The following is a 27,911-nucleotide window of genomic DNA, read 5'->3' on the forward strand; positions in this document are numbered from 1 at the left end:
ACATGGGTTGAGGCGGACATGATTGGGGATGTAGACTCGAAACTACCACACCAATGCAACTATCAACAATTTGGAGATAGGTCTTGATCAATGACACATGTTAAAACCAGTGGAAATGCGCATCGGCTATGGCTGGGGGCAGGCGGGGGGAGGAGTGAAGGGGAAAGTAAGAGCATGAACCATGTAACCATGTTTACTTTTCTAAAAAATAAATATTATTAAATGTTAAAAAATAATAAAATAAAAAAAATAAATTTTATTTGAGTTTAAAACTTCCATTTAAAAATATGTAAAGATACAGCAGGTTAAAAATTAAACATGAATGCAAAGTAATAAAATATCAAAATTTTATTTTAAATAAATTTTATATATACAAATCTGGTCACCTACGATAGGGTCCATTATCATTTAGAAACACTGATACAGATAAAGCTGTAGCTTGCTTAGAAAAGCAAGTTACCTGTCACGTTTAAGAAAGCATAAAAAAAGTTCATTATCTAACCTAGTAGAAAGCTGTTATTCTAGAAAAGTTATCTAAGTTTCATTATATTTTCCAAAAAGACTACCAGAGTCCACAAGTCATACATTTTGGATAAATCACTCTAAATTCCAAATTACTGGGTTCGTGAAGTTTTGTTTTGTTTTTTTATCATTTCTGTAGCAAAGGATTTTAACTTCATGCAGCTTATTTTTTCTCAGATGAGTTTTTAATTTTTTTTTGAAGCTATAGGAATCTAAACTTCATGCTGCTTCTAAAATTCAAATATTAAAACATTTCTTTGACAATATTAAAATTACAAGTCCAAGGAGTTCTAGATCAAAGGCACATGGAGAGGTGTAGAAGAATAAACTGGATATCCCAGGGGTGGATCTGCCGCTTGTACAGTAAGGTTTCTTAAAAGTACTGGATGAGCTTGTATACTATAACGTTCTTCGTCATCATTGGTGGCATAGAGCAGTTCCCATGAAAGATTTGCCCACTGCCCTCTTACAGCTTCAGCATTTAATTTCCCAACTTGAACTAATAATTCCTGAAGAGTAAGAATTCTCCCAGTATAAACTCCCTTTAAAGAACAGGGAAAAAATGGAAAATAAAATTGATCATTAAATTCTTACATTTTATTAGTACCTTTGAAACATGTCTATTTAATGTTGAGTATTAATTACACTTGCAGACAGTCAACAGATCTATGTTTAAAAAAGTGTACATCAAATTTTCTACACTGGATCTCAAAGTAGGAAGGGACCTCAGAGAGAGTCTAATCTAGTTCAACCCATATTTAGCCAAAAATTCCCACTATGGTGTACCCAATGGGTGGTTATCCAACCTTTGCTTGAAATCGCATTAAAAAAATAAGTGTTATTGGTACTTTTTAAATCAGTCACTTCAACCCCTCTTCACACAATGAATCCTTCCTTACAATAACGAAGCAAAGCATATAAGCAAATCATGGTGACTGCACCAGACATGCACACAATACTCTACTCTAGTTGTCCCTTGCCCTTCTTCCATAATAGGAAAAGTATATTTCATGAGCGTGTTCCTGAGGACCTTCACTGCTTTTACAATTATCCAGAATTTGACTGAAGATCACATTTTAAATGAATTGGGTAGTTTGCTATTTAAGAAAATTTAATTGTGAACCCTTACACATCATTAACTTACCACGTGTGTCTGAGGTGGCATGTTACTATAGGGGGAGTTGATTTGTAAGCAAAAGGTATAAATACATAATTAAAAGAATTTTTCCTTTAGTGGCCAAATGTAAGCTGGCATTAGCATAAACTCAACAAATATTTTTTATTTTTAAGATGTGAGAATTAAAACAATCATTTAAGTGTTTAGTTCACTCTCATATTAGTATCAGAGTTGGGTGATTTTGCTGTTTGGGAATGCCTAATGTGGCTATCTATGTAGATTCCAACTCCTCTAGAATCTGTAGTGTGAACGAATTCCTTGAGCCATTGTCAAAGTCAGGATCTGAATCCAGGTCTTCCTGAAACCCAATCCAAAATTCACTGCACTACCTCCCCAAGATCATTATTCTTAACATAATTATTAACAATATGTCTCTTCACTAATATCCTATTCTCATACCTCATTGTACCACTGATGAGACCTTGAATTTTTAAAGGTTATGCCAGTAGCGCCCAAATTTGGGGAGGTCCATTAAGATGGAAAATTTTTTAAGACAGGCCTAGAAACACAATGCATACAAGCTGTCACCCCCCCAAATCCTAGCTAAACGTAAGGAAATTCACAAGTTAGTTACTATGTGCTAGGATTCCATCCTTCCACACCTCTGCACTCACCCCACTCCCACCCTGCTTCCTTAAAGGAACTCATGAAGACCATCTATTAAGGAACGGAGAGGCTGGGATAGGAATCTATGGAGGGAGCATCCAATGGAAATCATGGATTTCTTTTAAGTATAACAATGGATAGTTCTCTAATTTTTAACAGTTTACAAAATCAACTCACTAAACTGTGGACTAAGGAATACAGGTATTGTACCTAAAGCACCTAGTTAAAACTTTGATAGGTAGTTCTAATTTTTAAATCAATAACTTGAATGCCTCTTCAATTTCCTTTCTCCCATCCCGCCCGCCCGTCTCTAATACCCTCTCCTTTATTCAGCCTGTGGCATCTACTAATCCACTGCTGTCAATCTGCTTTACTCTCTTAATTGTTCACTTGCCTTTTTCTTATTTGCCAACTACCTCCTCCTTTTCCTTCTTCTGGTTCTATTTCCCAACCATATTCCACTCCCTACTCTCACTTTAGGATACGAGTTTCTAGTCAGTAAGAATTGTTTTATTTATTGTATTTGTATCACGAACAGTGTGTCTTTAGACACAGTACGTATTTTAAATGCTTGTTAATTGATAGTTGAGATAATTTTGGCTACCTTAATGAATGGCTAGTTCTATCAAACAAATAAGAATGACTAACTTTATAATAATTTAAATTTGTTATTAAGAAGGTAAGATTAAATGGCCTTACCATGCATAAAACCACAATCATGAGATTCTTAAAAGACAATCATATAGGGAGAGTTGGCTAGAATATGCTAACTTTCTATAAAATAATAATTATAATATTTGGAAAAATTATTCTTGGGTGAGGCTTAAGCTAGGCCACAAAATATTTCTGAAACTTTGGCTTTCTTACCATATTAGGATCATGCCCCACAGAGAAAAGGTATGGCTTTTCCTGTATAACTGCTTCTCGCCATTCTTCATCAGACACTAAACCAATGTACCAGTCATGTTCATATTCTTCTAAACAGCTAGCCAGGTCTCTGAAGTTCTCTATTGGACCCAAAATTGCTTTGTCAACCATAAGCTTAAAGGTATACCTGAAAAATATGGAATCAAAAGGTTTTTTACATACTTTTGATCAATCTCATTAATGAAATTAATTTAGTCCAACTCTTCAGGGACTAGAATGGAATTACACATATTTCATACAGTTTATAGAGAATTTATTATTCTGTAGCTAAAATGAAAAAAATTTATTCAGTCATACGAAAAAATGTTTTCATGTAACCAAAAATGTAAATACAAATTAAATGTAATTTTATCAAAGGAACCAGAATATTCAAGCACTTTAAACTTGAGGGAATATTTTTTCAACTCCTCTACTGCAACAATATTGTGATCTCACTGATGTGGGTATTCCTATCAAAATGCAGATTTTAATTCATTCATCATTTGCATGAATTTTCAGTCATTGTCAATAAACTAGCATGTGAAATGGAGAGGAAAACTGCACATTTATTCAGAATGAGACACACTCCATCAGTAGTTGATGGACATATGTGTCTCATAATTTGATTGGTAACATCTATACTATTCTACCATTCACTTGAGGCAGTGATGTGGCTCAGGGGATAGAATGCCTGGCCCAGAGTCAGGAAGACTCATTTTCATGAGTTCAAATCTGGCCTTAGACATGTACTAGCTGTATGATCCTGGATAAGTCATTTAACCTCTGTTTGCCTTGATCTGCTGGAGAAGGAAATGGCAAACCACTCCATGCTATGATCCACAGGATCATAAAGAGTCAGACATAACTGAATAGCTTTGTTGTAAAGCAGTAGAGGAAGTTAAAACTAGTTAAAGCAAAAAAGGGATACTTATCATTTATTATTAACGAATGAATATGTCTTAGCACAGCTCTTTGCACTAGATCAAATGGATCAAAGGCATACATTCTGTATGAGACAAGATAAAGTAGAATTCCTTGAGCTATCGAAGTCTTCTTTTGCAAAATAAAACTGTAGTAATTGGAGATGCTGAAGGGAGTAAGCTTATTGGAAGCAGATCTTGCAATATTTATTGAGGTAATATATAGCAAAATAGAGGAAAAAATGGAGTTACTTAAAGCAACTCTTAACAGACCACTCTTGCCCCTTAAAAACCAACTATTAACACTGCCCAAGCTATGTAACTACTGTCTATGTACTGTCATGAATACACCACAGGAAGCACATTCAATGGGGTTGGCTGGGACTATTCTTGATTTCTTTGACATTGAGCATATACCAAATTAAGGGGCCATAGGCTGTTTGCAGGGCAGCTAAGTGGCACAGTGGTAGAGTGCCAATCCTGGAATTAGATTCATCTTCTCTTGTCATTACTAGTATTTTCAGAATGATAGCATATAAATAATAGTAGGAATACTTGCTTTACTATTATATTTAATGGAAAAACTTTTGTTGTAACCCTATAGCAAATGATGTTTGCTTTTGGTTTTAGATGTAATTTTTTATATTTAAAAAAGGTCTCTTTATGCTTATACTTTGTGGAGTTTTTTTTTTAGCATAAACGAGTATTGTGTCAATTTTTTTCTGCATGTGGTTTTGGATGTTTCTGTTTTTAATATGTATAATTATACTGATCTGTTTAATCATTCCTGAATCTCTAAATGCAAATTTTCACTTACTGAGAATTAAAGATTTCTTCTATCAACATGTAATTTGGAAAGCTGTCTTGCTTGTCTAAGTTTTTTTCTTTTTTCTATTCTTTCTTCTATTCTCTCTCTCTCTCTCTCTCTTTTTTGTGGAGGGGAGAACCCTATTGTGGAAAACCCTACTGGAACAGAGAGCCCTCTCTCCTATTCTTCCACCAAATTGAAAGAAAAACAATATTCCCATAATAAATATATAACAAATCAAGCAAAACAAATTCCCACATTGGCCATGTCAAAAAGTTTAGATCTCATTCTGTATCTTGAGTTCATCACCTCTTGTCAGGTAAAGTACAACTGTTCTTCAAAGATTTTCTGGAATCATATCTGGCATTTCATGGACCAGAGTTTTTAAGTCTTTCAAAGTTTCTTTATAATACTGTTATCATTGTATTAATTACTCTACTGATTATGTTTTACACATGGCTTTTCATATTTAAACCCCTCATTTATAATGTGTTACAATCTGCTCACTTCCACTATGTAACTCTCTATATTCCACTTTTTTATCCACCTTGGACTTTCTTATGTTGATTGTTAGTTGGTCCACTTTACCAAAGTTCAAACATATATATATGCCCTTCCTTTCCTCTAACAAACAGCAAATTGTAAAAGTGATTTGTAAAGTTAATAAGCAATGACATGCAAATGTTTTCAAAGAATATATTTCTTAGCAATTTGGGAGTGTTTAGTGTGAACTATCTAATGTTAAACAAAAAAATATAAAAACATTTTTTCTAAGAAATTAAAGGACTTCAGGGAAAGTAATTATCAATATTGTGACATAAAGAATCAAAATTATTTCTTACCTGAAAGCTTTTAGTGCTTGTCGAAACAGTTCAGGTTTTTCAGCTAGCCAGTCCAAACCAAGAGACCAAGGAATGCCACTATTATAAGCTCTAAATATGTGGCTAGGGCTAGGGACTGTGTTGTCTATTCCAAAAAAACTAAAATAACAAGACATCACTAGGTGAAAATATAAGTCTTTCAAAACTTCATCCTTTGCTATTTCTTCAGGTATATTTGAAAGGTTTTTTCTTGGATGAAAAGATTCCAATTGGCTTAAAACAAATTTGTACCAGTCTTCTGGAAATAACTGCTTTACCTCATTAATTTTGGATTTGGGCAAACAACTAGATCGCCATTCTTCTGGTATGCATAACAGCTGTGAATGAGAACAACTAAATTCCAACAGAGGAAGGTGTGTCATCTCTCTTTGCTTCCCTTTGTCAATAGCAGGAAGTCCCAATGCAACTGCTTTATATAGTTTATCTTCTGAAATAGTCTGTGCTGAATTACCAGATATGCTCTGTGATTCTACTGATCCTGGAATAGGTAAAGATGTACTTGGCAAAACTTTTAATTTCCCATTTTCTTTATCTTTTTTGATGGTGGACTCATCATCAGAAACATCATTATCAGACCACTCATCGAGTGTGTCTATATTTAAACTATCTATATCACTGGGGACTTGAGGGTATTGTGAATTATTCCACTCAGGCTCACTGATTAGAGGTAGTACACCATTATTTTCAATTTCAACTTTCCCTAGTGTGTTGGTTCTTTTATAGCAATATCGCACAAGCATCCATACAAGTACTTTAAGGAGATCACCTTTAAATTCTTGTAAATTTTCATTGGAATCAATTATACCAGATAAAACGCTCCTGGCATCAGAATATAGTCTCACAGGCAGAACAGTACAGGGTGTTAAAATATTTCCAAAGTGCTCATTGATTGGAAGTGCTCTTGCATATTCTTCTTGCTCAAAGGCTGCTTCAAAAACTTCATCAACTCTTCTGGCTTCAACAGTGTGGCATGATGTTTCTTGTAATTCTAATCCCTGAAAGAAACAAAAACTTCTTGAGTCAGTTCCATCTCCTATACAAAGCCTTTCTCTATTCCTCTTCATTCTAGAGCCTTCTTTGTTAATTTTTCCCTATATATCTTGTACCATAGCTTGCTTTACACACATTTTTTTACTTTTGTTTGCTGTCTCCACCCCTCTACCCCCAACTCCTCCCCTAGACTGTAAGTTCCTTGAGGGCAGAAACTGTCTTTCACTTTTTTCTGTATCTCCAGTACTCCTCACAGACTCTTAATAAATTTACTGATTGATCATAATTACTTAAACATAGAAAAATTAGTAATTTTAAGACTATTTATATATTCTTTCCTAACAAAAATGTGACAAATAAAAGTGAATTTTTCTTAATCAAGGGCTATGCTTCTCTTTTTAACCTAGAGGCAGCATGGTGTGATAGAAGAACAACCTAGAGTCAGAAGACCTAGGGTTTGAATTCTGGTTTTGCATTTTACTACTTCTGTGGCTAGGAGCAGGTCATCAAATCTCTCAGCTTTAGTTTCTTTGTATGTCACTATAGGTCATTATGGGCAACTGAAGAGTGCTAAATCAGAGAATCATTAATAACAGTATTATTCATCTGACAATCAGAGAGAACACTATATTTAGAAGACCAATTATATTTTTTATAAACTCAATTTCCAAAACATTATATACCAACTTGGAAATTTCTTTTTTTTTTTTCACACTGAGCAATATTACACATATTGATTTCAAACACTGCTAAGCTACCATGAACTATTTGTGTAGGGAAGCTTTAATGGCAGTTGCCACTTTGCTATAAAAAAATAAAATCATTAGAAGGGCTCACTGGTATATTACATAATGATTCAATACTACAAACTGGCTTAATAGCAAAGAAGGAAGAAGTGAGAATTATTCTAATATTATGGCACAATTTTCTGCTTTTTCTTGTTAATGAGGCTGTAGTGATCATTTTAGCTAGCAACAATTTCAACCTATTATGTCATATTTAAGAAAGCTCATACTATACTGTTTTACATACACTGTTCATTCTGTAAGCCAAACGGTATTACAGAATCATACTTTGGGGTTAGTTAGTTGGACAAGGGCAAAAAGAATGAGACTTGAAAAAGAAGCAACTGGTCTAAATAACTTCTTTGGTCACTTATCCATCTGTTAACAGACTATTCAATATTTCATTGTAAATATTTTAAAATGCCTATTTATTTTCAAATTTAACAACAAAAAGATTTCTTCTAAGTTCCTATGTAGCTACTAAATTGATCACAGGAACATTTTTATATTGAATATATCAACTCCAGAGAGAATTTCAATGGTCTGACCTTAATGTTAATGCAGCAATAAGTATAACCTCGTTCTAGAACTAGTATCCAGATAAGTCGATCTTGAAAACGACATAAGTAATGTGACCCAGGCAAAACGAGACCTAAAATTGAGTAGAAAATTTAAAGTCTTAGAACACAGAAAGCTCAACAACTTATATTACTAACATGATTTAAATTTATTATGTTATGCATGGAAATTATGTTTTCAAATTTCCAGAAAAATAACAATTAAAAATGATCAAATTTCTACCTTTTACTACATATCATATATATATATTTATCTCCTCTCCATTTGCACAGCAACAATTCTAGTTCATATCCTCAATACTTCTAGTATGAAGTACCACAATAACCGTTTCAATGGTTGTTCTCCTTGCTTTAAGTCTCTCTACTTGAATCCATCTTCCAAGGTGATTGTCAACATGATTTTTCTAAGGTATAGGTTTCTGTCATACCCTGCTTAATGAGATCTAGTGCTCCCTTGTGAGCTTCATTCCTGTCTGTCATTTAAAGCTCTTTAGAACCTGGGTTCTACCTGCAGTCTTCTTACACCTTATTCCCCCCTCCCCTGCACCCACCTCTATCAAACATTTCCTATCTCATTCACTGCCTTCATATTGGCTGTCTTCAATGGCAGGAATGCTTTTCCCCTGCCCGCATGCTGTTGCACCTACTGGTCCTGGCCAACTCTGAACTGGTCTTGGAAACCAGTCTGGTTTCTGATCTTATCATTCCACCAAAACTACTCCCTTCAAAGTTACTAATGATCTTTTAATTGATAAATACAATAGCCTTTTCTCAGTCTTCATATTCTTTGACCTCCCTGCAACCTCTTTTTCCTCCTGAAATGCTCTGACATTGTTGATCACTCTCCTCCTTGATACTCTTCTCCTTAGGTTTTCTGGATAACACTCTTTTGATTCTCCTCCTACCTATCTGACCACTCCTCAGTCCCCTTTGCTGGTTGTCCTGGATGCTTTTTTCTTCTTCCTTAATACTACTTCATTTGGTGGAATCCACAGGAAGCTCCTGTGGATTTAATTACCATTTCTATGCTGATGTTTTTCAAATCTATCTATCCTGTCCCAATTTTTCTGCAGAACTTCAACCTCACATCTCCAAACTGTCTTTTAGATATCTTGAAATGGAAGTATAGTAGACATTTTAAACTCATCTCCAAAATCAAACTTACCTTTCCCCCTAAACCCTCACCCTCATGTTCCCTGTTACTGTAGAGAGAAATAACATCATCCTCTGAGTCCCTTGGGCTCTCAACCTAGGAGTTATCCTGGACTACTTACCATCTCTTCCCTTCTGTATCCAAGCTATTGCCAATTCCTGTCAATTTTACTTAATATCTCTTGAAAACACTGCCTTCTCTGCCACTGCCATTGCTATGGTGCAGAGCCTCATCTTAGACAATAGACTGCCAGTGGGTCTGCTTGCTTTCAGACTTTCCTCACCCCCAGCTACCAAACTGATTATCTTCCAAATGCAGATCAGACCAGTCACCTCCTTAACTGGATAAACTCCAGTGACTCCCTATCACCTTTAAGATGAAATATAGTTATCTATTTGGAATCCAAAACCTTTTATAACCTAACCTCTCCTACAATTGTCTTACTCCTAATTCCCTGCCACAGATTCTTCAGTCCAGTGACACTGGACTCCTACTTGTTCTACAAACAAGGCAATCCATCTCCTTTCTCTGGCAGTTCTTTATGCCTGGCATGTTCTCTCTCAACTCCCTGGAATCCTTTAAGTCATACCTAAAATCTCACCTACAGGAAACCATTACCAATTCTGACACCTCAATTCTCATGCTTCCTTCTGTTGATTATTTCTTATTTGTCCTATATGCAGCTTGTTTGTTCAAATTTTTTTCTTTGTTGTCTCCCCAGCAGACTGTGAACTCTTTGAGGCAGGGATTTTCTTTTGTCTTTTTTTCTATCTCCAGCACTGAGCATAGTACCTGGCATATAGCAGTTACTTAATAAATGTTTATTGACAACCAACTGAATCTACAATGTTAATTCTCTTTAAAAATTTAATTTATCCCCTGTACTTGAGTTCTTCTATTTATCATTGCCTCAGATTAATGGAATTCTTTTAAAAAATATTTATGTTTTGATTATAGGACAGAACCCTGAAGAAGTCACAACTTGTTTTCAGTCAGTAAGATGAACCCTTTTCATTTGCCAACTCTCACTTTTCCTGATAAGAAAAAACAAAGATTCTGAACACTTTGGAAGTCTCATTCATCTCAAAAAGGCATATAAAGTAAGTTTGTTTTTTTGTTTTTGGCCTGTCTGATTTTTTAAAATTAATTTTTATATGTTAGTACGATCAAAAGACTCAAGTTTTCTTTCTTGTGAATTATCTTTCCATTTCATATTAAATTTTATATTAAATTTAGAGATGAAAATACTTCAAATACAGCTTAGTCACTTACCTAAACTACCAGCTGCCATTGCAGATCCCAGTGCAGCACTCAGACCTGGGACCATTTGCTCATAGTAAATTGTATCTGGACAAATGCATGCTGTTGCACCTACTGGTCCCGGCCAACTCTGAACTGGTCTTGGAAAACCAACCAGAAACACAGGAAGGGTGAAGAGAGGAAGCAAAGGAGAAGAAAGTAGTGTAGAAAGAACAATGATGAACATCACAACTGGAAAGAAGATGATATTGACTGTAATTAAAGTGGTGGTGGATTTTCGACGCTGTTTTTTCTCTGTCCATGATGTCAAGAGAACAGCTATAGCAAACTGCAATTTGGTGATAAACTGAAATAGTCGATCATGAATAATACCAACCTGCAAAGATTAAAAACAAGACAAATATTTCTATTTCGTAATCTCAGAATTGGGAGAGACCTCAGAGACCCAATTCAGACATGAAAAAGAATTCTCTGGCACAACCTAACAATGAATCTAGAAATTTATTAAGCACCTAATATGTGCCAGGTACTGTGGATACAGACATAATGAATGAAATTATCAGTGTTCTCAAGGAGCTTAATTCTAAAAGAAGAGACAGCAAGTACATGTATCCAAATTTATCACTCTCTCTACAGGACATTTCTTCATCTTCAATGAGCTTAATTCCCAGTTTGAACTTTCTCTCCTCTCCATCTTCTAGCCTTATAATATGGGACTTCAATAGGCATATTGATATGGTCTTACCACTCCCATCTCACACAACCCAAAATAAGGTGAAGAACCACTGTTGTAGATTCTCTCCAGTTTATATCTTTCCTTAAATGTGGTTCAGATCACTGAATAGGTTAGTTTCCCTTAAACCCTCTCCTTTTCTAATTTCCCTATTAATGTCGGGGGCATCATCATTCTCCCCGTTAGCCAGGCTCCCAACATGTCATCTTTGACTTATCATTTTCATTCCCTCATATCCAAATGGTAGCCAAATCCTGTAGTTTCTACCTTCCTAAAATCTCTCTTCTATGAATGCCCTTGCCTCTCTTGTGACACTTCCATCACTCTGTTACAAGCCCTCATCCATTCATGCCTAGATTACTGCAATAATCTGCTGGTGGGTCTCCCTGCCTTATGTCTCTCCACATTCCAGTCCATCTCCACTCAACTGTCAAAGTGATCTTACAACAGCCTAGGTCTGGCCATGCTACTCTCTTATTCATTCAACTCCAGTGGCTTCCTATTATTCCCAGGATCAAATATAAAATCCTCTCTTTCGTTTTTTAAGCCTACTTGCTCCCTCTTATTTCTGCAGCCTTCTTATAATTTAACTTTCCTACACATACACTATGATCCAGTGACATTGGCCTTCTTGCATTTTTACTTGAACAAGATACTCCACTGCTCAACTCTGGGCATTTTCTTGAGTTACCTATCACCCAGACCTGGTATTCTCTCTTTAGAATCTCAGTCAAAATCCTACTTTCTGCAAGAAGCCTTTCCTAGTCTTCTTCAATGTTGCTCTCTTTTCTCTGTGACTACTGCCAATTTGTCCTCTGTGTGTGTATCTTGTTTATATATTGTTTGCATGTTGTCCTCCCCATTAGATTGTGGGTTCACTGAGGGTGACTATTTTTGCCTTTCTTTGTATCTCTACTACTTAACACAGTGCCTGCCACCTAATAAGAACTTAAATGCTTGTTGACTTGATTTGTCCCTTCTTATCATTGGCATCTCTACTGCTATGTAGGAGTGTACTAACTTTGCTGGGTGTCATATCACTTTTGACACAAAGAACTAGTTATACTTCATGTTTCTTCTTGTTAAATTTTATCTTGCTAGGCTTGACCCAACGCTGACCTAGCCACATATTTACAGAGTTCCTTTCTTTCAAAAAATATTCATAATAGCATTTTATGCGCTGAAAAAAAAGTAGGTACAATTAGGAAATAGCTAAGCAAACTGTAGTATAAGAATGCAATGGAAACACAACTATAAAACACTTTTCACACAAGTAAAACTAGATCTAAACAATTGGAAAAACATTAATTGTTCATGAGTAAGACAAGCTAATATAATAAAAATGACAATCCTACCTAAACTAATCTACTTATTCAGTGCCATACCTATCAAACTACCAAAAAACTTTTTTACAGAATTATAAAAAATTATAACAAAGTTCATCTCAAAGAACAAAAGATCAAGAATATGAAGGGAAATAATGTAAAAAAATGTGAAGGATGGGGGCCTAGCAGTACCAGATCTTAAACTGTTCTATAAAGGAGTGATCATCAAAATGATATGGTACTGGCTAAGAGATAGATGGGTGGATCAATGGAATAGACTTGGGGTAAATGAGCTCAGCAAGCTATTGCTTGATAAACTGAAAGATCTCAGCTTTTGGGACAAAACCCCATTATTTGATGAAAGTTGCTGGGAAAATTGGAAAGCAGTATGGAAAAAATTAGGTTTAGATCAACATCTCACACTGTAAAACAAGATAAATTCAAAATTGGTAAATGACTTAAATATGAAGAGGGAAATTATAAGTAAATTAGGGGAACAGAAAATAGTATACCTGTCAGATCTAAGGATAAGAAAAGAATTTAAGACCAAGGAAGAGAGAGAGAACATTACAAGATATAAAATGAATCATTTTGATTATATTAATTAAAAAGTTTTTGTACAAACAAAACCAATGCAATCAAAATTAGAAAGGAACCAACAAACTGGGAAGAAATCTTTATAACAAAAATCTCTGACAATGGTCTAATTTCTCAAATTTATAAGGAACTAAATCACAAGAAATAATGCCATTTTCCAAATGACAAATGGTCAGGGGATATGAATAGGCAATTTTTAGATGAAAAAATCAAAACTATCAATAATCACATGAAAATGTGTTCCAAATCCCTCCTGATTAGAGAAATGCAAATCAAAACAACTCTGAGGTACTACCTCATACCTAACAGATTGGTCAATATGACAGTAAAGGAAAATAATAAATGTTGGCGGGGATGTGGCAAAATTAGGACACTAATGTATTGCTGGGTTAGTTGTGAATTGATCCAACCATTCTGGAAGTTAATTTGGAATTATGCCCAAAGGGCTTTAAAAGACTGCATGCATTTTGATCCAGTAATACCACTACCAGGTTTGTACCCCAAAGAGATAAAAACTGTGTGGTGGTGGCAAAAAATTGGAAAACGAGGGACTGTCCCTCAATTAGGGAATGGCTGAACAAATTGTGATATATGATGGTGATGGAATACTATTGCGCATAAGGAATGATGAACTGCTTGATTTTTATATGAACTGGAAAAACCTCCACAAACTGATGTGGAGTGAAATGAGCAGAACCAAGAGAACACTGTAATTGAAACATTGTGGGATGATCAAATGCAATTGACTTTGCTACTAATAGCAATGCAATGATCCAGGACAATCCTGAGGGAATTATGAGAAAGAACACTATTCACATAGAGAGAAAAAACTATGGGAGTAAGAAACGCAGAAGAAAAACATATGATTTAGCACTTATTTAAATGGATATAGGATTTGGGGTTTTGGTTTTAAAAGATTATTACAAAAATGAATAATATAGAAATAGTTATTGAGTGATAATACATGTATAACCCAGTGGAATTGCTTATCAGCTTCGGAAGGGGGAAGGGAAGAGAGGAGGGAGAGAACATGAATCATGTAACCATGGAAAAATAAAACAAATAATTTTTTAAAAATTAAAAATGCAATGGAATATTACTGTACCTTTAGAAATGATGAACATGAAAAGTTCAGAAAAACACAAGGCATATTAAATACTGATAGAAAGAAATATGCAGAATCATGAAAACAAGTTGTTTCTCTTTTAATATTAACTTTATTAGATGTTTGTACAAAATCTTTTTAATTTTATGTAATCAAAATTATCCATTTATCTTTCATGACTCTCTTTTCCTTGTTTGGTCATTAACTTTTCTCTTATGCATTGGTCTGATATAATAATTTTCCCCAAGTTTCTCTAATTTATTTGTGATGTGAGCTTTTACATCTAGGCTATATACCCATTTGGAATTTATCTTTGCAGTAAGGTGTGAGGTGTTAGTCCAAACTGACTTTCTTCCATACTGCTATTCAATTTTCTCAGCTGCATTTGTCAAATAGTGAGTCCTTGTTCCAGTAGCTTACATTTTATGCTTGAATATATGAACTTATATGAAATACATATCTGATGTATTTCCAACAGCCTAGTAATTTTAAATATATCTTCTTTTTTATTGGGTTTTATTGATATTATGTAGAAAGGCTGATGATTTGTATAAATTTATTTTACTTTCTGTAAGTTTGTGTAAGATGATAGAATAGAAGGAAACAATACAACTATCTCATCATTAAGCAACTAGATTACTAAATGATTAACCCCTTAGACAGCTGCAAATATGATCTAGATAACTTTAGTGAAAATGATTCAAGCCTCAGTGGTAAGAAATTCCCTGTGGGAAAATTTCCCCCAAAAGTCTCAACTGCCTCAAGAGGAAGAAATCCACTAAAGGACTAAAGTGAAAGATAGACTGCTGCTAAGGTTTAAAAAAAAACTAACTAAAAAAAAGCAAAATGAAAAACAAAACCCTATACAGTGATGGGCAACCTTTTGAGTTTGGTGTGTCAAAATTCGCCAAAAATCTGAGCTTAACTCGGGTGGTGTGTCACTTCGAGGAAAAAACCCCATAATTTCATGATATTTATAGTTTAAATAACAAAAATGTATAATTGTAATATAAAACTGTATTTAATAAACGAAAATAGGTAAATTAATATAGGTTAGAATTGTCATCTATAGTGTACAGAGTGTTTACACTACACTAAAGCAAATGTTTCCTCCTCAGCATGTGACCCCATACTTCTCTGTATGTGGCCGCATGTGGCCACATGTCATTGAAAATGGCTATGTGTGTCAGTGGTGACATGCATGTCATAGGTTTGCCATCACTGCCCCATATAAATAAGAAAAACAAACCAACCAACCTTCACCCAAACTCAATAGTGGATTTAAAACAACAATGGAGAAGAAAAAGAATCTTAATTTCTCTCCATTCCCCTCAAACAAAAGACCTCTACTAAATCCTCTCCCACCAGTAAAGCATCCTTGGATTTAAATGACGAATAAAACAAAAGGCCTTTCCTTCCTCAATCTTCCCAAAGGGTTTCAATTAAGCCTGATCACAGGAGAGGAGAACTTTAACTAGTTCAAAAAGAAGATTCTATCAGGTAATAGAAAGGCCCTGAATTTGATTTGATCCTCAGAGATCTAAAATTCAACTCTTGAGACCTCAGCAACAAAAATGAATAAACAGGGAAACTACATTTTTCTGAAAAGTAACTGAGACACTGAACTTATATAAGGACCCAATGGCATAGCTTTTAAAAACCTAAAGGAATATAGTTTAGTAATGAATGACAAGGAGAAATAGACATAAAACCATAATAATGGGGGTAGCTCAAATTACCCCTATCTACTCTTGCTAAATCTAGCAAAAAAAATTAGGAAAGAAGTTAAAGACCTGAGAATTTTAGCAAAATTAGATAAAACAGACCTCTGGAGATTATTAAATGGAAACAGAAATAGAAAGGAATATATATATGTATGTACATATATATTCTTATGTATAATGCTCTTATCTATAAAATATATCACATAAAATCAGCTACATATGGCAACATTATAAAAATCAATCAAGTCTTGGGCCATAAAAAACTTACAAAGGAATGCAGAAAACCAGAAATATTATACACATCTTTTACTGATTAGATTGTAATAAAATTATGTTAAAGGGCCACCAAAAATATTAGAAATCAACTACAGACTAAATAATTTACATAAAAAATTGTTGGCTCAAAAAACATCATAAAAACTACCAATGATTTCATTAAAGTGTGACAACAAAAATTCCAAGACTGGGTTCTAGGTAAGAAAAATTAATTTACTAATAAGGCTAGCAACCAATAAATTAAGAGTCTGTGATCTCAGTGATCAGAGACAACTTATCTGGAATCATCTAAATATAATTCTGAAAGCTCATTATTCAGCCCTTCCCTCAAAAGCCAAAGATATCTATAATTGGTGGATACCTAATGAGGAAGTGGTATTATTTTTCAGTTGCTCCCTGATCCTCTCTTAACTGTAGGGGGGTAAAGTTACACGCTAGATCACAGGATTCCAATATCCTTAGTGATCTAGTTGGAGAAATCAAGTTAGATATGTTTAAGTTCAAAGAAATTGAGGATACAGCCAAGCTGCCCCTCAACATGCTTAGCTGGAGTCAGATTTGTTTACAGGAATAAGGATAGAACTTATTTTCTCATTCTCAATAACCCCGATTTTAGAAGATATGCTGGGGCAAGGAATGTAAAGACATTTCTAGGTCTGTCAGGACAAAGAGGAAAAGACTTAGACATAAAATGCAATACAGAGTAAAATTAGAAGTTAAATGATACAGTATTAAAGAGGAAAAGACTTAAGACATAAAATGTAATACGGAGCAAAATTAGAAGTTAAATGATATAGTATTAAAAATACATTTCAAAATATGACGACAATGAAGCATCATTCCAAAATTTTGGGGATGCTGCCAAAACAGTACTTAGGGGAAATTACATATCCCTAAGTACCTTTTTATTAACAAAAAAAGAGAGATAGATTAATGAATTTGGAATGCGACTAAAAACACCAACAAACGGACAAATTTAAAAAGCAAACACCAAAAGAGAAGCCTTGAAAATTAAAGAAGAAATTCACAAAATTAAAACAAAACAAAACAAAAAAACAGAAAACTACTGAATCTACATAAAATCCTTAGGAGCCATTCTTGGGGGGTTTAGAGATTGGGAATAACACCAAATCAATAAAACAGAGAAGCCATTAGCTAATGTAATTAAAAGAAGAGGAAAACCAAATTATCAGTATCTAAATGAAAAAGGAGAATCCACAACAAATGAAGAATAAAGGATATTATTAAAAATTATTCTTCCTAACTATATATATCAACAATACCAACAACTTAAATGATAAAAATGAATATTTACAATAATATAAAATACTTGAGTTAATAGAAATAAAAGAATTTAAAATAGTCCAATTTCAGAAGAAGAAATTGAACATATCATAGAACTTCCAAAGAAAAGTATTTCAGGATCAGATGAATGCATAAGCAAATTCTATCAAACATTCAAACCAGCTAATACCAGTATCACATAAGTTATTTGCAAAAAAAAAAAAAGGATTAAAAAATTCTTTTTATGATACAAATTTGGTCTTAATATATAAAAGGATAAACATAAACCAGAGAGATCTGTGATATGCAGAAATGGGCAGCCATTTTCTATAGGTACAAAATAGCAGTTTGCCACTTTGGAACACAGAACCTGGCAAAGCACCCTAGGGCATAAGCCAAGGTGACTGTTAAGGACGAGGTATAAATTAAGGTCCACAAACCCCTGGGTCTGGACTTCTTTCTCTCATCTCCTTGGGTTAGGGTAGTGATGCCAAACTGGGTCCTGGGAAGTTTGGGAGTTGGATGAGGCAAGCAAGTAGGGACAACCTTCATTGCTAGCCAAATCAATACCTTACTGGCATAGCCGACAACCTTTAAATCAAGCAAGAGTGAACAGCTAACTTAAAGAATACAGCAGCATCTGACCCAAGGGCTTGTTAGCCTCTGGGCTCAGCAACAAACAGCAACAGAGTTGGGAAAAGACCCCAAGGTCTTCCCATACTCTGCACCTTAGGGAACAATTGGTGTTTCAATATTTATTTAGTCTTAATACTTAGGCAAGATCATTTAGGGTTCTATCACCCTCTTTCCTTCTCCCTCTTATCTACCCTCAGTTTGATATCAATAAACCCAGTTTGATTGTAAAGCCTAAAATAATCTTTGAAAGCCAACTTCTTACCTTAGTGACAGTAACTAGTTTGAACTAGTCAGGCCTGGTAACATCTCTAACTGGCTATAATCATTTCCAAGCCAGTGGTAATCCTTCATCTCAACCCAAGGTTTCAGGAACCTATATTCTACTTCCTACCCAAATGCCTGCTTTGACTGGTCTCTAAGGCTTGTGGTTAGCAAAGAATCTTCAGTTTTAAAGGAGGCTTAGCCCAGCTGGTGTGAGGAATAAATCTTATACTCATATCTAGCTGTGGTTAAGGTCTTTTCCTTTGAACAACCATTACTAGCATCTTTAGCCTCTAGCTGCTCATAACAGTTCAAAACAAAAAAATAAAACTATACACCCATGATGGTGAACCTATGGCATGCAGAGACCTCTCTGTGGGCATGCATAGGCCCCTGGCTTGGCCAGCTGGGAGCCTGGCCCTGCCCCCAAATGAAGGGAGTGGGGCATTCTAGCCTCTCTCTACCATCACAGGGGTGAAGTGCAGCTGAGCTCAGTTCAGCCCAGGGCATGGCAGTGCCTCTCTGCCCTACTCCCCAGCCTAGTAGAGGTTGTGGCCACACCCCTCAGACCCCAGGGGCCAAGAGGTGTAGCTGGCCCAGGGCTGGTAGCCTGGCCTTGCCCCAAAATGCAGGGGTGGGTGGAGCACTGCACAGAGTCAGGGGGTGGGGCATGCAGTTGGGGGCCAGGGCATGGCACACAATGGGGGATGGACACTGGCACTCAGTCTTGGGGGTTGGGTAGGGCATGGCACGGGGTCCAAAAAGGTTCTCCATCATTGCTATATACCAATATCCCTCGTAAACAGATGAAAAAATTTAAATAAAATATTACAAAAGAGGATAAAACAACATATAAGGATTATATACTATGGCCAAGTTGGATTTATACCAGAAATGCAGGGCTAGTTTAATATTAGGAAAATTGCAATCTTAATTAACTAATATTAATAACAAAACCAACAAAAACCTTGGAACTATATCAATAGATGCAGAAGAAGCTTTCAACAAAATATAATGTCCATTTCTGTTAAAAATACTGAAAGTCACAATATTACATAGGAAATGTAGTAGAAATGAATGGATCTTTTCTTTTTTTTTTTTTTTAATTAAAAATCTTTTAAACCCTTACCTTCTGTCTTAGAATCAATACTGTATATTGGTTCCAAGACAGAAGAGTGGTAAGGGCTAGGCAATGGGGGTTTAGTTGCCCAGGGTCATACAGCTAGGAAGTGTTGGAGGCCAGATTTGAAACTAGGACCTCTTGTCTCTAAGTCGACTCTCAATCTACTGAGCCATCCTGCTGCCCCCTGATCTTTTCCTAAAATGGTAAGTAATATATATCTAAACTAAGAGAGCTACCCTTATTTGTAATGGCGATAAACAAGAATCCTTTTCAATAAATTTGGGGATGAAACAAATATGTCTATTGTCATCATTTTCCTCCGACATAATATTAGAAATGCTGGATATAATGATAAGACAAAAAAAATGAAATTGAGAAAATAACCGTAAGTAAAGAACAAATAGGAGGATAATTTTTTTCCCTTTTTTTTTTTTTTGGCCATCACATTCCACTGCTGGCTATTATTTAGCTTCCAGGCCACTAAAATGTATGGATCTTTTGTAGAATGGCTATCCATGCCTCTATCTTATACTCAAGAGGTCAATTTCCTTTATTTTTTTTAACCTAAGTATAACATATTCCATTTGTCCCTATTGAATTTGATCTTATTAGATTCAATTCAATGTTCTACAATGCCAAGATCCTTTTGGATCCAGATTCATCACTCAATATCAGTTATCCTTCCTAGTTTTGTGCTTTCTCCAAATTTTTGAGTATATCATCTATGATTTTATCTAAGTAACTGATAAAATGTTAAAAAAGCACAAGTCAAGCCACAGATCCCTGGGATCCTCACTGGAATACTGAAACATTAATGACTACTCTGACTTGCCAACCTCCAATTTTGAATTGTATTATTATTTAGTTTACACCTTTTCATCTCCTCAAGAATAGTATAAGACACAAAACCCTTTTTCTGTATTGTCTCCCAATTAGAATATGACTTCATCGATAGCAGAGAATGTTTCTTACTGGTTTAGATTTATCTCTAGTACTTAGGTCAGTGCATAGTAAGTGCTAAATAAATGTTTATTCATTCATTGCAAAAATATGCTAAAATCTAGGTAAACTATAAATTTTCTCAACTACAAGTTTAGTAATCAAGGATATAGTTCATATGGACCAAATAACATGAATAGATCAAGGGCAACTTGCTCATTACATTTCTCTCCAAACCTGTCCTTGGTTGAAGACACCAACACTCTTCTGGTCACTCATTTTTGCAATCTTATCATTTTTATTTTTGCCTCCTCATTTTCCCTGAGTCAGTTGTGAAATATTGTTATTCCTTTCTTATTTCTATATCACTCCCATCTGTCCCTTTATCTCCATTCATTCAGGCCATCATACTTCTAGCTTTGACTTTTTTAATAGACTCTTTCTTGGTCTCTCTGACTTCAGCACTCACTTCTATCATATATTTTTCATACAATTGCCAAGATAACTTTATTCATAAATTCAACATTCCTACTGCCCCTAAATATAAATTTCTCTCTAGATTTTAAAATACTTTACTACCTGCCCCCAAACAATGTTTTTGCCCCCATTACACATTACTCTATTTTAGGCACCCCTTGGTGGAGACAAACTGGTCTTTTCATACTTTACACATAACTCTCCATCTCCTCTCTCTTATGCCTTTGCACTGGTTGTCCCTCATCCCAGGAATGTACTTTCATTTCACTTCCTTCTCGAAGAATTCTTCAAAACTGCTGAGATGCCACCTCTTATATGAAACCTTTGCTGTGCTATCCCTCTACCAAGTATGAGAGCTCTCTTAACAAAAACATTTACTCTATGTATATTCTAAATGTAGATATTTTTATGTTGTCTCTTTAATGAAATGTAAGCTCCTTTTGTACAGGCATTCTTTCATTTTTGTCACTGTATCCCTACTGTCTTTCATAATACACCTGGAACATAGGATACAGAGTTAAGGATGTGAAGAGTTAGAAAGTACTTCAATGGCCATCTAGTCCAACCCTCACACATCTGCGAACACAAATCTTTCCCTATGATTTCCTATTGTAGTTCTTCTCACAATTTTTCTTTTTCCTTTCTTCTTTCTGATTAATATGGAAGCCCACATCAATTCTGCTAAATATTCAAGGCTGCTTATTTCTGGTATAAATACATATGCATATAATAAAAGATACAAATGTATAAATAAATTTAGCACTGTCTTGTATCTTAATAGAAGTCATTACTATTCTATCTCTTCCCTTAATAAATACATTTTTAATAATTCTTTCTGAAAAATATTTGATCCCTCAAAGAATTTTTCAGAGAGGATGCAATTTTACTCTTGCCTCAAACTTATCTGTAGCAGCTGAATGTTCTTAACGACATCCCTTACTAAAAAACCTTCTATGCAAAAATGTCCACTTTATTCTGCATGAACAAAAATATATTATCTTTTGTCTTTGTTCTGAGTAACAATCAAATACTTCTAACTTCTAGCCTAATGGTAATCAAATACTTCTGGTTTTCTACACAAAGCTTTTGCCATGAGGGCAGCTGGTCTTTCAGTGGACTGAGAGCCAAGCCTAGAGATGGGAAGTCCTAGGTTCAAGTCTGGACTCAGACACTTCCCAGCTGTGTGACCCTGGGCAAGTAACCTAACCCCCATTGCCTAGCCCTTACTTCCTTGGAACCAATATACAGTAATGATTCTAAGACAGAAGGTAAGGGTTTAAAAAAAAAAAGAAAAAGAGCTCCTGCTAATTTATACATAAATAATCTTACTGTAAGTGATCAGTGGTATCTTAAGACCTCAAATTGATATTTTCAATGGAGTAGAAAATATTAGTGTAAAGAGGTTTACTCAAGTGGCTGTCTTTTTTTTTTTTACTTTACAAATCAAACCCTACTGTTTGTTTTAAATTCAGGGAAGTGTCTAGCAGACTCCCTATGGACATGTGGGAGACTTTGAAACTACATTTCCCATGATCCCCAATGGGCTTCCTGTTTTGGATTACGTATTCAAGGTGAGGGACTGTTTTAAATAGGGGGAAGTGACTTTGAACTTCCTCTTAGCTACCGGGCGTGGGAAGATAAGAAAGGTAAAAATGGCAGAGGTGGCAGTTTGAATACTTACAGGCGTGTGGTCTAATGATTTTTATCTCTATCAGCATGGCCTTAATTAAAGTACTAATTTCTATTATTATATCAGTCTTTATCATTTTTAATCATAACACTACTTTTGAACATTTCCCAACACTTCATTTTTGCTCAATATAGCCAATGATATCATATTAGTTAAATTTTTAAAAGTTTACAATTCCCAGGGGGCAGCTGGGTAGCTCATTGGAGTGAGAGTCAGGCCTAGAGACAGGAGGTCCTAGGTTTAAACCCGGCCTCAGCCACTTCCCAGCTGTGTGACCCTGGGCAAGTCACTTGACCCCCGTTGCCTACCCTTACCACTCTTCCACTTATGAGACAATACACCGAAGTACAAGGGTTAAAAAAAAAAAAGTTTACAATTCCTAAACCTTCCGATATTAAAGTAAATGAGCTAGAGTCTAATTAAAGACAGAATTCGTCAAATGACAGAATGTCTATCCTGAATTAAGAAAAATTTAAAAATTGAAGGGGGTATGCATTAATTATTAAAATCAATTAAAGTTTACCAATAAAAGTTTGATTCCTGTGTCCAAGCTTTGGTTCCACCAAAAGTCTTTACTGAATATGAGCAACTTCGTTAGTGATACAACTGCCATTTCCAGTAATGCATTTTCTGTATTCTGCCAAACCTATAATAAATACATTAACAATTTTTAGTAAGGAAATTTTTACCTCTAAACAAAATTATATTCCCCTTGACTTTGCTGGTTACACATATTTAGAGAAGTCAAGCATTTCCTCAATATGGCAATAGAAAAATACTTTAAATACACACAAAAGTTACCATTCTAAAGGCTCTTGTGAATCCAATGCAAACAGATACAGAGTGGAGTACTTGTAAGGAACTGTCAAGTGAAAGAAATGCGATCATAGCAAAAGGTGACACTGAAATAATAATGAACAAAAATTAAATTCTGGTATGGGTACTGTCTTGCTACCATAACTTATTTTGGTAAATTGAGATAACTGAAAAATTAAAGTAACTGATGAAGAAATTATGCCAGTAAAGATTATTTTACTTAGTAAAATATTAGAAAAATTCATAAATTTAAGAATATATTACTAAATTGATTTTCCTACCTAGAGTTAGCAATATTCGTCTGACAACACCAACTTTCACAAGTCTCGTTTGCTTCTCCAAGAAATCAGTCACAGTTCTCACATCCTTTGGATAGAAAGGATTTCGGAAAATTCCAAACACATATACACTTTGAATTTCCCTAAGCAACCATATTACTATAAATAGTACCATCAAAATATAACTAATGATAGTCTGGAGGCTGATTTCAGAAAAGACTAAAAATTCAGAGAAGAAATGCAGAAGGCTAGCTTCAATTAGTGCTAAAACTAGTAAAATGAAGTAAAAAAGGCATTCCCGCCACCCAAACAGTTTTTTTGAACTATTATGTAGAGTCTTTGATTTGGCTGGAGCTCTCTGTCTGATTTTGCCTTCAACCTCAGAATGACCAATCACACTTAGGTTAAGACTGAGTAAGAATCCAAATCCAGTCATGAAAAGTACCACACCAATGGTGCTGGGAATGAAATAGGATGCTATAGCTGTTCCAGCAGAAACGAGAAACATTACTAATAACCTGTGAAAAAAAGAAAAAAAAATTCTGTAACCTGTTACAAGGGAAAATTCATATTTATTTGGAAATAAATGCAATAGAGCAAAAGACATTCATCAAATTTTAAAAAGAAAAATGTTTTAACACTTCCAAAAAACATTTCCCAAAAACATTTACCTTAGGTGGCTTGACATAGGTGAACCTCCAAGGCCAAACTCCAAAACCTGCTCCATTGCCCATAGAAAAAGTGCATCAGGAGGAGGCAAAGTCCCCATTGCCCACAGAATGGGCAAAAAAACAAATAAGATGTGGAAAATTTGATTGGTTTGCTCTAAAGCTGGTAAATTAACTGTAAACCTACAAGAAAAAAAATTCTAAATCACACAAAAATAAGTTATTACATGGTATTTCAGAAGAATCTAAGTTCCTTGAGGCTAGGAACTGCTTTGTCCTTGTATCTCCTGTAGTGTAGTGTGTAGTACCCTGCATAGAGTAGATAGTTCCAATAACTGTTGAATTGAATTGAGCTGGAATATGATCTATTCCAAATCTCTCATTATAGATATATATATATATACATGTGTGTATATATATATATATATATATATGACTATATATACTAAGAGGCAGGAATACTAAAAGAGACAAGACAGTCCCCACCTTTAAGAAGCTTACAATCTAGCAAAGGTCACAGAATCAGTAAAGAGCAGAGCTAAAACCCAGATCCAGTCTTCCAGTGATCCTTCTCCTACACCCTGGTGCATGATGAAGAAAAAATAAACTTACATACAACTAATTGTAGACAGCACAATTCAAATATTAAGAAGACTAAACAGTACTAATTTATGTGAATTATTCATGAATGATAACATTAAATTCAGTTAACTGAGATCAATTAGAAGCAAAGATACTAACCTGTACAAGAAAATTCTCTCTATTTTTCTAACATTACAAATAAGAGAACCACAAGTAGAGTTTTGAAGACCTTGAGTTCAAAAGTCAAGATGAATAAAAACCAAGACAATACTAACTATACTACTCAAGAACATAGTAATATATCAGAAGTAAATGCATGAAAAGCAGAGAGCAATGATATAACACATTCCCCTAAACACATTAAAAGAATGTAAGTTCTTTATATATTTTGAACAAAGGAAACATGAACTTAGGGGTAATGGCATAATGTTGAATTATTTGTCAATAGTTTCTATAGTGCTAACTTTGGGGGGGTAATAATTTTTTTACATGTAAGCAAAAATTAACATTCTTTAAAAAAAATTTTGAGTTCTAAATGTACTCCCTCCCTTCTCCCTCTTCCTTGAGAAGGCAAGTAATTTGGTATGCAGTCATCAGTAGTAACTTTTAAAAACAAATTTAGTTCTAAGAAGAAAATACTAATCATAAAAAAATTACATCAACTAAAACAAGCTAATGGAAAGATTATAGATGTGTAGAAAAAAAAGAAATGTCTCTTATATTGTTCAAAGTCATTCTTCATAAATAAAATTTCATGTTCTAGATATGCCCTAATTCAAATTGGACAATTCAATGTTATTTACATTAAAAGAAAAAATAACACCCAATGATGTCATGGAAAGATCATTTCTCCATGTGGAAATAGGGGTACTTCTATGGTTAATCAAAAGTGAGTTAGTCTATTGAAGCAGGGAAAACAATCATTTGATTATTTGTAATGATGTCCTTTAGTTGGGAAAATTTTTTTCACTTTTTATTCACTTGAGAAAATATTTATGATAATGTTTTGGCAAAAACTAGTTAATCTTGTGAAAATTATCAGTCATGTGAAGTGGAAAGAATATTAGACTTGCTAAAGAAAGCAATGTTCTTTTGAAAAGGTATGAGCAAATTCTATATGTATCTGAATGTTTAAAAACCTTTAAGTTTTTGTTTTGTTTTTTTCACTACTGATGGTAAATGGGGTATTTTATGATTTTCTTTCAACTCTTCTTTTTTTTAAGAAATGACAATTTTCCAACAATTGTTTGGAAATTGTTTTAATGAAATGTGCCTTATTTATAAAATCCAGTTAGATTTTTAGCAAAAATTTATTTTAATGTTAGTTCAAGAATAAATAAAATGCAAAGGTATAAAGGTACCTGAGTTATATTTATACTTTCTCTTCAAAAAATTTCTGCTGGGTGTTATACAGGGAGTTGACTTTCCAAATGAAAACCAAGATGTATGTCATCAGGTTTGTTGTTTTTTAAAACTAGCTATGGGTTATAGGTTATTCTAAAAATTGTGATTCTGAAAAAAACTCTAAAATAAATTGGAGGAAAAAACCTTTCTTTTTGTTAATGGGGTGCACATATATACATTAAAGTATATTTCTTCATAACCTTTAAATATCTATCTGGCCTTAGACAATCTATTTGATTACTCTAACTTTGCAAATGAGAACACCAGAAAAGAGGTTAAGATGTAATCATGCCTTCTTCTCAAGTTGTTCATTACTTATATTTTGTTATGGTGATGAGACTATATGAATACTAAAGTTAGTCTTGTTCAGAAATGTAGTAAAATTAAAATGACTATTTAAAAATGAAAGACACTAGATATTTGTTTTCTTTTGCTGACTAAAAATGTATGAGTGCCTATTAAAGTACTACCTGGAGAATAGAAAGCTTTAATCTATAGAAATAGAAATGAGTCAGATTTTAGGGAAGAGAGCAAGCAAAAATAGTTATGATTTAATAAAATTTCTATAAAAATTGTAGAAAACTAATTTTTTTCTGTATTAGAGCTAATTTCATCAAAAGATTAAGGTATAAATTAACTTATAAATTGTTTACCTGTGTGCAAGATCCACAGCAATAAAGAAAAAAATATAAAGAGGCCTCATGAGAGCAGTAATTTCATAAGTATCAAGTGTTTGGAAGGTAGCAGTCTCAGTAGCCGTATTTACGATTAATGAATATTCTCCTATGCATACTGTCATCCATCCAAATATAAATATCATAACAGTGCCTCCGATGTTACTATACAATAAGGTTAGTCTGTTGGGAAGCAGATACCATGTTCCAAGTCCACAAATTAATCCAGCAAGAACAGAATGGAAAACAATGTTGACTACAAATTTCTTTCCTGGAATTATAAACTTAATTGTTTCAGGATCTGCACAACCCGCAGACTCATATTCATCTTCATTTGTCAGGGTATCTGGATTCAGCATGCATTCTATAGTCACTGATTTCTTTCTTGCGTATAAACTTATCATCTGGATGACAAATCCAACAATAAACATTAATCCACCTGAAAGTGCTGCAGTAAAATAGTCTTTCAGAATGTCTAATTGGTATAAGAGTGTTCCTATTCCTCCCAAAACCCATGGTATCAGAAAAAGAATTATTTGATTAACATATATGTAAGGAGGAGCACAATAGCCTAATTTAAATCGTGGACCTCCAAGAACTGTTTGTGGAAAGCGCTTCAAAAAGAAGTCCTGTTTGTAATCATTCAGCAAAGGTACATCTGGACCCATTCTTTTCACTCAGAAATATGGTGAAAGTTTCATCTTCCCTGTCATATGGAGCTCAATCTGAGAGG

At 34.4% G+C, this 27,911-nt stretch overlaps 1 protein-coding gene across 1 annotated transcript; it reads right to left on the reverse strand.

The window, feature by feature from the left end:
• Positions 1–333: 333 nt before the first annotated feature.
• On the reverse strand, positions 334–27,846 carry PCNX4 (pecanex 4). Its single transcript, XM_044664874.1, has 10 exons — positions 27,158–27,846; positions 24,522–24,701; positions 23,854–24,368; positions 23,558–23,658; positions 23,280–23,402; positions 10,599–10,962; positions 8,144–8,247; positions 5,782–6,815; positions 3,173–3,359; positions 334–1,064 (listed from the first exon to the last, which is right to left on the reverse strand). The coding sequence occupies exons 1-10, from the start codon at positions 27,844–27,846 to the stop codon at positions 813–815; spliced, it is 3,549 nt and encodes a 1,182-aa protein (XP_044520809.1). The 3' UTR covers positions 334–812.
• Between the last annotated feature and the right edge of the window lie 65 nt (positions 27,847–27,911).

Source organism: Gracilinanus agilis, chromosome 2 (genome assembly GCF_016433145.1).
Source record: "Gracilinanus agilis isolate LMUSP501 chromosome 2, AgileGrace, whole genome shotgun sequence".
Lineage (NCBI taxonomy): Eukaryota > Metazoa > Chordata > Mammalia > Didelphimorphia > Didelphidae > Gracilinanus > Gracilinanus agilis.